The 11,861-nt window shown below is 34.4% G+C and overlaps 1 protein-coding gene across 1 annotated transcript; it reads left to right on the top strand.

Moving 5' to 3' along the window:
- The first annotated feature begins 3,533 nt into the window (after positions 1-3,533).
- Positions 3,534-11,121, top strand: LOC124639185 (lysozyme-like). The gene is made up of 5 exons (XM_047176438.1): positions 3,534-3,763; positions 9,227-9,325; positions 9,991-10,170; positions 10,398-10,471; positions 10,902-11,121. Exons 2-5 carry the CDS (start codon positions 9,250-9,252, stop codon positions 11,040-11,042), a joined length of 471 nt encoding a protein of 156 aa, XP_047032394.1. The 5' UTR covers positions 3,534-3,763; positions 9,227-9,249; the 3' UTR covers positions 11,043-11,121.
- Positions 11,122-11,861: the final 740 nt, after the last annotated feature.

The raw sequence follows: 11,861 nt of genomic DNA, 5'->3' as shown, positions 1-11,861 counted from the left end.
GGCTGTCATTGAACATCCTTGGCAGTCGTTACGGGTAGTCAGAAGCCAGTAAGTCTGACACCAGTCTAACCAAGGGGTATCGGGTTGCCCGGGTAACTGGGTTGAGGAGGTCAGATAGGCAGTCGCTTCTTGTAAAGCACTGGTACTCAGCTAAATCCGGTTAGACTGGAAGCCGACCCCAACATGATTGGGAAAAAGGCTCGGAGGATGATAGATATTATTTTTAACTGAAGATACGCCAGAAATATTTCTGAAATTAAAACTTAGCCTGAAATCTTCAGCGTATACCTTATTTACAAAATCATTTTAGTACAAAAATAGAATTTATTATTATTATATAATGGCGTCCACGGCCGATTTCAGCCACGGCGGCTGTTCTCATTTAAGGAGATCAGCCAGCTGCGCAGGACATATTTTGCATTTGCGCAGACACAGGTGCACTCACTATTCCTTAACTCTCATAGCCCGATGGGACGGTAATCCGACACGACCGGAGAGAGATCAGGCGCAGGACCGACATTTACGTGCTCTCCGATGCACGGGTGTATCAATCACCAGCTTCCAGGCTCCGGGCTGCTTTGTGAAAGTCTTCTAAAACCCACAAAGCGATTTCGGCCCGACTCGGGAATCGAACCCGAGACCTCGTGCTCAGCAGCCGCACTTGCGACAGCTAGACCTGGGGGGGTATTATTATTACTTAACCCCCAAACAGTGCACTCAGCTATCTCAGATTAAGATTAACGACTCAACCGGTTAAGCTGCATGCTACGCCGTAGCGTTTGACTACACCACAGCTACGCCGTAGCAGCTACGCTTCTATAAATAGAGAGCTAGTTTTTTTTTTTTTTTCCGACGTCAAAAATCATCAAATGACCCCTCCCGCTGTGGGTTAGCAGCGGTGAGGGAGTGTCAGACTCTTACTGACTAAAAACCGTCGTGTTCCGTCATAGGCCTTTTATGTAACAGGGCCGCGGTATCTCTTTCGAACAACCCGCAGCCCCGGCAGGCCTTGGCCCCGCTGGGCCCCACTGATAGAGAGCTAGTCTGTATCCAGGATTTCTTGGGGTAAGTTAATAAATTGATGAAAGTACTCTTTACTTTAATATAAGTTATTTTTAGTTATGGAGGCTACTTTGCCAGATTGGTTTTTCTTACTCAATATACTTAATGTATAAAACATACTATTTTGATAAACCATACCAGATTTCACCCACGTCCCTTGGGATCAAATTCGGATACCCGGATAAAAATATTTACTCATTTTTAACTTAATTACTGAACTTAACTTTTAGGTTAAATTACTTGAAAACTGGTACCACCTATGTTCTATGCAAATAAATGTTTCTTTCTTTAAAAAAAAAATAAAAATCAAACTTAACAGTAACAAAACAGGCCTTAATCGTTACATTTCTGATCTTGTATTTAGAACGGGTATTTAAAAAACACGTTTGCAAAGCAGCAACATTTGTTGGAATGCAAAAAATAAAGGAAAACATCTTACGTAGTTCATTACTCGTCAATCCACTTGTTATTTATATTTAATGGATATAAACAATGATCATTTTAATGTATTATATTAAAACCACTTCCAACTAAAAGTACTTAAATGGTCGATAGCAGTATATGACTATGTGTATGTTTGTGGTAATGCTATTATGCATAGTTGAAGTGACGTGAGTCATAGTTATACACAATACAATAATTATTTAATGGTAATGCCACGTCCCGCAAGCGGGTAAAAGTAGCCTCTTGCACAAGCTAAAGACCATCTTTGTACCTCCGTTGATATTGGTTCAGAAGTATTGGTATGAAGGCTATAGACAGGCAAATGTAGTAATTTCTCTCTCTTCTTAGTCGTTTCCCTCACTGCTGAGAATCGTGACTCCTTTTGATAATTTAGTAATTTAAGCATTTATAATATTAATAAGGAGGATCATAAAAAAACCTCAGTGATTCAATAATCAGATACCATAAATTTTCTTCGACAAAAATAACCCTTAAAATCCGTATTTATTGTCCAAAATTACTTTAACATGAAACTGAAGATAACATAAACTAAAAATATCATCTTCTCACATGCACTAAAACATAATCATACAATTAAAAATAACAGGAAAAATAAATAAACCACAGTATATAAAAATAAACAAATCCGGCACAAAAAGAGCAAATGAGGAGCGCAGACGCAATGCAATTACCGATCGATGTTGCAACGATGCACCAGTGTGCACGCCGGTCATTATCAAGGAGTCTAGTGATGGGACATGTACAGATGTACAATTAATAAATTCGGATAAAAATATATCATTTTCGGATTATTTTATACGGCTCTTATTAAGAAAATAATTCTTCTTCTCAAATTTTTTATGCTTACCTGTGAATAGCGTTGTGGGTGACTAACTGTTTGCTGTTCCTTAGAATAAAAAGAAACCGTGATCGGAACCCAGACATTATTGTCAAAATTTATATTTGTAACAATTTGCGAAAAGCAGGGAAATATAATTTATCTTAATTTATTTTATATATTCTGGTATCGGGTTACTCGGGTAACTAGGTTGGGAAGGTCAGATAGGCAGTCTCTTTTTATAAAATAATGGTAGTCAGCTGCATCCAGTTAGACAGCTGCGTCAAGACTGAAAGCCGACCTCAACTTAGTTGGGAAAAGGCTAGGCAGATGATTTACTCAAAAAATATAATTAGGATAAAAGAAATCAGGTCTATGCACTAATAAGTACTTCGATTTGTAGTTTCCATACTCAAAAGTAATTAACATAACTGGTATAGTAGCCACAACATACATATATAAAAAACACGTTTTTGTGCTACACATTTTATCTGTCACGGTCAAATGTCGCGTGTATGGTACATTTTTAATTTTACTAATTTTTTAATGGGACACACTTATTGTTACTGTCTCGGAAACAAGCTGTTTGGATGATGGTTTTAAAAAGTGTGGTAAGAATTACCTTTAAGATTTAAATTCATCGAGAAATAGATAAAAACACTTATAAAATATGATGACAATTAAAGTGTTGAAAGTTATTATTAATTAATTGATGTTATAAACAATAAATGCATTAAAACGTGACGATACGATGAGTCGAGGAAAATAAATAATAAACAACAGCAATTAATTACCAATAGTGAGCCATAATGCCATGGTTTTTCCGGACGATTTAAAACGTACAATCATGAAGATGACACCTGCAAAGTACAAAAAAGATATACTTTGTTAAATATTTTAAAGAAATAGAAAGTGCATGATTTTTCCAACACAAGAAAAAATATTAACTTATTGGTTATTGCTTGGACATGTTGTAGCACACCAATATCAAATTTTTAAGCCCTCGTCCGACTTATCCAAAATCGACAAACTCGATTTTTCCGACTTCAAAACTCGAAAATCTGGACATCACTACACCCACTGGTACCACAACACGACAAGCCAGTTGCACACTCAAAACCTGATTCAACCACTATTTACACACACATGTACATTCTATATACATACACAACACATACAAGCATATATGATACAGTAGTGTTCAAACTCTTATGAAGGACAGACTATATTTTGTACTCTATAAAATTTAAATTATTCAAATAAAATAATATATTTATATAAAAAATACTCTGAAATAGTACATTTTGGTTTATTTGTTTTTATATTGTTGAGGAATATTTGCAAAAAAGTGAAAGGATTTTACGGAAGTGACGTTTTGTTAATAGTGTTTAAAAGTGCTGTTTAAGGTCAAATATAAAGGTAAACATTTTTGTTTTTGTTGATTATACGCTTAATTTTAGAGAAGTTTTAAAATAAAATTATGTCCCATTGTCTCCCCAAAACAAGAATAAATATATGCCATACGAGAATTAAAAATGCTTTTAGACAATTTTCACGATATTTCACGACAGTTTAGAAAATTGCCAGTTCAAACCACACTACAGATAGGTAGTAAAAAACAAAACGAAGTGAATATGACAGTCGATATAATATGCATGGTACATATAGGTACTCATCCTTATTATGCCATCCATTTATTATAGGAGATGAGTCAATTAAAGGCACACTTAAGGTTATACATCAATTAATTGATACTAATATAATCAAGAGGAAATATTTTTGTTTGTTTGTTTGTACTCTAAAGGCTCCAAACTACTGTACTTATTTGAAAAATACTTTCACTGTTGGTCAGCTACAACGAGTACATGGGAAGAAGTTCATCCGGGGCGCAGGTCAAACCGCGGGAAAACGGATGGTTTAGAAGCAAGCCTCGAGCATACATTAAAACAATGCTAGGTATATGACATGACTTACTAAAAATATACTAAAAAATGTTTAGTTTATCTGATTTTCCCATTAAAATGGTGATTAAAAAGCTGAACCAATCGCAATATTTTCCATACGACTAATCATCCCTAACCCCGTTCATTGAACCCTAACATTCTTTACCTGGTAAACCAATAAAACCCAAAGGTCTACAAACTCCATGATATATGGCCCATAACATGCTTAAGACCTGGGCAGACCAGTTTATGGTCTGCAGCCAACGATTAGGACCAGTTTTATGCATTTTATTGAAATTCGCGTTAGGTTTTTATAAGGAAAAAAGGTATCTTCTTCTTCATATATTAGTTGTTGCCTGTAGTTCCACCCGTGTCCTGTTGGAACTACTTCCCGCACATGGATAAAAAGTAGTCTAATATATTTCCTCAGACTCTACACCTAGACTATCTGTATACATACCATATTTCATCTAAATCGCTTCTGTAGTTTTTGCGTGTAACAGAGATACTTTCACATTTATAATATATGTAATTTTCCCGTTTTCTCTTCTAGGTATTCTAAAATACTTCGTCTTGATTAGAACTAAAAAAATCTGTATCGTTCTTGGTAGTTAGATAGAAAGATGTATATAACACTAGCCGATTCCCCGCGGTTTCATCCGCGGCCCGTAGGAGCTACTGCCCGTACAGGGATAAAATGTAGCCTAACGGCCAGTTTCTTCATCAAAAGTTAAAGTTAATGTAATGTCTAAAGTAAAAGTAACGGTCAAATACGTTTTTTCAAGGCTAAAGTGACAGCAAAACTAATAGAAACATTGAATTTGACCGTTACTTTTACTTTAGACATTACTTTGACTTTTACTTTGGCTTTAACTCTTGATGAAGAAACTGGCTGTAAGTTACTCGGGAGTTTTTCAACAGTGAAATAATTTTTCAAATCGGTTCGATAGTTCCGAAGCATTTAGGGTACAAACAAACTAACAAAAAAGTTTTCTTCTTTGTTATATTAATACAGATGTACATTGAACCAATAAGATGTTTACAATAAAAACATAAAGGAAAAGTTATTGGTAGGTTATAAGTAACATGTTGGAACAGCAACACTTAACAAAAACAAAGTTATTTATTTATTTTTCCTTATGTATGAAAAACTAAACGGGAAATACAAGTCAGGGCGTTTAATCCGCTCTTTTATTTTAAACGTAATAGGTAAAGAACCTTCATAAATTATAGGTATTATTATTCCTAATCGTTTTATGTAGTATATAAACCACAGAACAATTAAATAACTTAATTATCATTAAATATCTACGAACCATGTCGTTATAACATTTATAGGGGACAATATTCTCTTAAATGTATATATCTTTTAGGAGAAGTAATTTTTATGAGTAAGATCACTTGACTAAACCGTAAATGCTTTCTTACTTACTAGTATTATACATAAATTATGCGAAAGTACCTCTGTCTGTCTGTCCAGCTTACTCGCCAAAACGACTGAAGTGATTTAAATGAAATTTGGTATACACGACGAGAATAATAGAAATATATTATATATAACATAATATCTATACATATAATAAAATGATAGGAAAGTCAAAACTGTACATTGAATATTTCTTTTAAAGAATACTTGGGGGTGATCCATAATCGATTCTGAACCCAAATATGTAGTTTTTAGAATTTTTGTCTGTATGTCTGTTTGTCTGTATGTTTGTCCCGGATAAACTCAAAAAGTTCTGCACGGATTTAAATCAAATTTTGCATGACTATTACCTGGGGGCCGGTTTAACACATAGGTTATATATTATAACGCTTTCACCTACGGGGGTTGAGCAATGTACGATTAAATAAACAAAATTGGAAATTCTATATTGCCCACGCAGACGAAGTCGCGGGCAACAGCTAGTAAAGGAATATAATAAAGAAAGTCGCGAATGTGGTTTTCTCGGGACCAGGGTGACACACTAAAATAAAAACTTATGAATGGACTTAATTATTGTAAATACAAATTAAGTTAAATATCCGACAATTCTACAAGCATATAAACATTAACATAGGTACCGAGTTAATACTGTATAGTAAAGTAGGTATACAGTATGTGTATACTTTCAACCAGCATTTTCCTAAAAAAAAAACTAACCCGCTCATTAATCGGAGTCAGGGTTTTAAAAACTGGAATCAATAAACCTTTCCCAGTGAACTAATGGCAGCCATAAATACAATTCCACTTAATATAAACGAACATTACAGACTAGTTGCTTACATTGTGATACTGGGAAAATAGTGGAAGTTGACAGTTCAATGTATTGTTAACTTTGTTAGACTGTGGACTTTCAAGTCATATCATATTGACTTCAAGTCATATTGCTTGCCCTCATACTATTTAGTTCAATATGCACTATTAAATCGAAGTTATATTTTAACTGACTTCCCTAAACGGAGAAAGTTATAGTGTATTTTTTCTAAAGATTTCATATCAGCAATTTCGACGGCGTCCCGTGGACACTTCTTCACGCACCGCGGATAAAAAGTAGTCGTCCTCCTCTATAAATCTACTATCTAATTTTCAAACAAAGTCTTGTGATCATCTTATGATAAGAAGGTACCTATAGATCCTACTTATATTATAAATGTGAAAGTTTGTGAGAATGTATGGATGTATGTTTGTTATTCAATCACGCAAAAACGGCTGAACCGATTTGATTGAAATTTGGTATGTAGATAGGTGATACCCTGGATTAACACATAGGCTACTTTTTATCAACACACCACGCGGGCGAAGCCGCTGGCGGAAGCTAGTTCATTATAATATAGTAAATAATCAGTAGTAGTAGTGTATAGTATAGTTTAATTTTTTGCTGAAATATGTTTACCTATGATTGAAGTCGTCAGTAGTTTGATGTGTTACTATCACTGATTTTTATGCGTAAGAATTTTGCATTTTAATCAGTTTTAGTTAATGTCTTTTATTTATTAAAACTTAGTCATATGTAATAGACTCTTTCTTTTAACCATGAATTGCGTAAACCAAAACGTATTTAACCAAATTCTAATTTCGATTACCAGCGTAGATAATTCGCATTTCGATTGCCAACATAATTCGAGTTTCGGACCTCAATCGCGTTTAGATCATTCGATTTGAATCACACATGTTATATGCAATAGTTTAACCCATGGAAAACAAATGACTAGCGGAGATGTCATAACGCAAAATCTCCTGAGAAAGTAGCGCTTAAAAATGCGGGTGTTTGGGGCACGAGGAACCCACATTTTTTTAAATAAAATCTACACTAATATTATAAAGCTGAAGAGTTTGTTTGTTTGTTTGTTTGAACGCGCTAATCTCAGGAACTACTGGTCCGATTTGAAAATTTCTTTCAGTGTTAGATAGCCCATTTATCGAGGAAGGCTATATTTTTATCCCGGTACGGGAAGTTCCCACGGGATGCGGGTGAAACCGCTGGCAGAAGCTAGTCACTAATAAATAAAGACCAATCTTTGACAGATTAGTGTTGATTTGACAAGGAACCCGAACATCTCGTTAGTTCTAGTAACTAATCACACCTACCGTACGTTGCTTGACCTACAAGAAGGCGCCTGACCTACCTTCCTTATAGCATCTCCGCTATCTTTCCTTCCTCGGTGGTTTAACCAGGTTTGACCACATTTTCGTTGCGGGCAATATTCACCTGAAACTGCTTACAGCGGTCGGTCAAAGCCCCGATTGACATTACGCATCGCTGCAGCTTTCAGCTAGTAGGGATGTATCGATAATGTCATTGGTAATCGATTTTACTGTTGCGAGAAATCGAATATGCGAAATAATCGGATAGATTCCGCGAACTAGACAATGTTATGGACTGGTCTTCAAAATTGCAACGGTTACAGAGATCGTTCTGTATTTTTAATTAAAGTTGCATTTCTTCGAAAACAAGTTTTCAGACACAGTTATAATTTAGCATAAATAAAACATTCAAAAATCTATCATTCAACAGTTTTAATGACCGACACAATTTCGAAAAAAATATCGATAAATAAATCGATTTTAAAAATTACACAGTTTTGGCAGATACACATTTCTATCGATACCTCATTATAGACATAGCTTATATTCTTTCTTACTGTTGATTCTTCCTAAGGATAGAATTTGACAGTAACCCCATTCAAGTACTGTCAAACTCCTATCTCTGATAAGCAAAACGACGGATAGATAATATATTGGAAACATCAGTAAATCAACTTACACTAGCCATCCCTTTTATCAGTGTTCATGTCCATGAAACGCGGCAACGTTGGCAGTAGCAGGCACTAAGCCAAAGCTTGCTATTCGGATTTGGCACAAATAAACTAGGTAGGTGTGAGCTTAACTACTAGCTTGGTGGAGTAGGTTCACTGTTTTGACAGACTTCCAGTCTTTAATGGGAGCTTCCATTGTAGCTTCTAACTCGTGTGGGAAAGGACTTGGATGCAACTAGCATCAATAATGTTCTGTTGTAGGTACAGGTGCGTTAACCTAAAATATTAAATATCCTAAAGGATTAAGTAGTTTTACAACTGTTAATATGTCCATTGTCCATGTATGTTATAATGCATTCGATAGACATAAAAGAAAAATGAAGCTCTTTATAAATATGAATGCAGTTCAAAAGTAGTGAAAAGAAGTCTGTTTTTTAACTCTTAAAATAAACATGGCATTTGTTTAACAGTATTATTAATTGAATGAAAACATACAATTTGTTAATTACCAATTAGGTATCCAATCAATTCAATTATAATATCTGCATCCCAATCAATTATTTACTTTTTCCAATGACGTTCCAGTCGGTCGGCTTACAGCCTACTAAGCCTGTGCCGCTGTGTAGGTACTAGACGAGTTTAACGAGCTTCTTCTAAAACCTAGATTAATCCATTAACAAGACTTTTTTGTTCGTTACAGATACACCAGAAAATAAATCAAAAATGCACGTAAAACCGTTGTTAGCGATACCCGTGTGTTTATTTGGTATCTTCGTGTTCTGGATAACCGGTTCCAGTGGTAAGGATATTTGCTATAATTCATTTTCAAAAAATAAAAAGTGTGAACGACGAAAAGTTTATCGTCACAATTCTGGTTTTGTCCAAATCGGATACGATTCGTTTGCATAAGGAAAATAATTTATAACACGATTTGCTGTTTATATTTTTAGGTGAAATCTTGTTCTACTTTATTTATTTATTTATTACAGTTTATGTACCGTTGTTTGGTTTGGATAGGTGAGCCCGTTCTAAAGTTATAAAATTACAACGAATAGTATCATAATTTTTTTTACATTTACACGCTTATATAGCTTCACTGGTAACTATGTATGTAAGAAAATCTTGGAATCTTAATTTGACCAACTTCCCGGTCTTCGATTTGGATGAAATTTTGCACACGCTCTGGGTTCTGATGACAATACATGACTAAGAAACGTCATTAAAAATCCAATATGGCAGGATGGCGTAAGTGATAAAAGTGTTTTTTTTTTTAATTATCTATTATTATATGTACCTATATATAGATATTTAATTAAAATATTTACATTAATTTTAAAAAGTTAAAATAAACTTATATATACAACTTAAAACTCTTAAATATTGCATCAAAAAATTGCCCCTCATCGCTGTCACTGGGTAATGTATTGGTTGGTACCTATTAATTGTGTTGTTTTTTTTTTCCAGGACTTTTCATCCCAAACCTGTCAGAGCGTTGCTACAGATGCCTGTGCTATGTCTCAACCCTCTGTGACATGGCTCATGGCTGCACAGGAGGCTACTGCGGACCCTTCAATATCTCGAGGGTCTACTGGGTTGATGCTGGCATGATTACACTGCCTGATGATGATCCGGAGAGGAATCATGGTTAGTTTGCTTTTTTTGTGTTTTTTTATATGACACATTTTTTTTTTAACAAGACAATTAAAGCTCCTTCAGCTAGTTAAATAGCTATCTAGTTTAAAACTAGCTATTCCTTGCATGCATATGAATTACTTTTTTCGTAATTAGGTTTTTTTCCTTAAATAAAAATAACCCTCTCTGGATTGTTACAAAATTAACCTAGACTTTTAACAAAAACCTCTATGTTTCAGCCTGGTCGGACTGCGCCAGGAGTTATCACTGCGCCAAAAGGATCATTGAAGGATATTTACAGAAGTTCGGAAAGGTATGTATACAAGATAATATTTAACTTACTCATAAAAAATATAAGTTCTATAAAATGTATACCTAAAGTACAATCTATTTAGTTACCTATGGCTTCCACCCGCGTTACGAGGGAACTACTTCTTAAACAGGGGTAAAAGTGATTTCTGCCAATTGTCATCAATATATAATCCAGTGGTATTTGCGTGAAAGAGGAACAAACATCCACCTCTATATACGTATGTATATACTTTCGCGTTATAATTAGTATAACTCAGGATCTGTACTATAATACTAGCTCAAAGCTCTTTATTCTGTGGTTCATATTTTACAGAGGTCAACTCAACACAACCTCTCAACCAAAACTCTTTATCAAAAAGAGTTTTGGTTGAGAGGTAACTCAGAGTTTTGACTTGTTATCATATTTTAATTGTTACCTAACTCGTTTCCAGGACTGCAACGGTGATGGCGTGACGAACTGCTTCGACTACATGATGGTGAACGGCAACGGGGGCTATGGGTGTACGACACCATTGAACGGCTCAGTCAATGGGAGACGATGGCTCAAACGCTATGAAGAGTGTCGGATATAAGACTGAATGTATTCTTTACTTCCTAATATATAAAATATACAAGTGTCTCGCAATTAAATACACTCCAAGTATACAAAAATCCGTTTCTCTGGGTTTTTACAACCGATCTGTGTCATAGCACTAAACGCAAAACATCGTATTTGAACAAATTATTCAGCCACTCAGTGTATTTAATTTGTATCGATATATGTGAATGAGTAGCCAGTCTACATCAGAGTCAAAAAAAATATTTTTGAAACTTAGTAATAGAAATATAATTAATTATTAGTAATTTAGAAAATTTAATGACTTTTTTATAGCTTAAGTAAATAAAAAATACTTACCTTTTGCTTACCTTTATTTTTTTAAGCTCATTAAATTTAACTTTTTTAAGAACAATAGGTAAATGGACTCTGTGGTGAGAAAACCGCCGCTAGGAGAATTAATATACACAATAAATCAAGTAAGTATCCCACAAAATAATGTTGAAAACATAAACGATCCCATAGCCTGCGGATACGAAGATCATAAGTGGAAAATTAATTAAAACTTACGACGTAAGCTTGTTTCATAATATATTAAGTATCGGAAAACAGGTAACACAACAACAAAATATTCAGCGAAATATTTTATTAATCGGGATTTTTCCTATCTTCACTTTGTAGGAAATATTTTTTTTTTTTATTACACGTGTTACCTGCTCTGTGTAAATTGATCTGTCTGTATTTGTTTATTTAAAAATATGTTTTAACTTTTCTATAATCTATGATAGAAATCGTAATTTCATTTAATTTTTAAAACCTTAAAAATATCTTATTTAGGCATATCTAAGATTCAAGA

Source organism: Helicoverpa zea, chromosome 18, assembly GCF_022581195.2.
Source record: "Helicoverpa zea isolate HzStark_Cry1AcR chromosome 18, ilHelZeax1.1, whole genome shotgun sequence".
NCBI lineage: Eukaryota > Metazoa > Arthropoda > Insecta > Lepidoptera > Noctuidae > Helicoverpa > Helicoverpa zea.
Note: the sequence above shows the minus strand (reverse complement) of the source record. Positions and strands in the feature narration are given on the sequence as shown.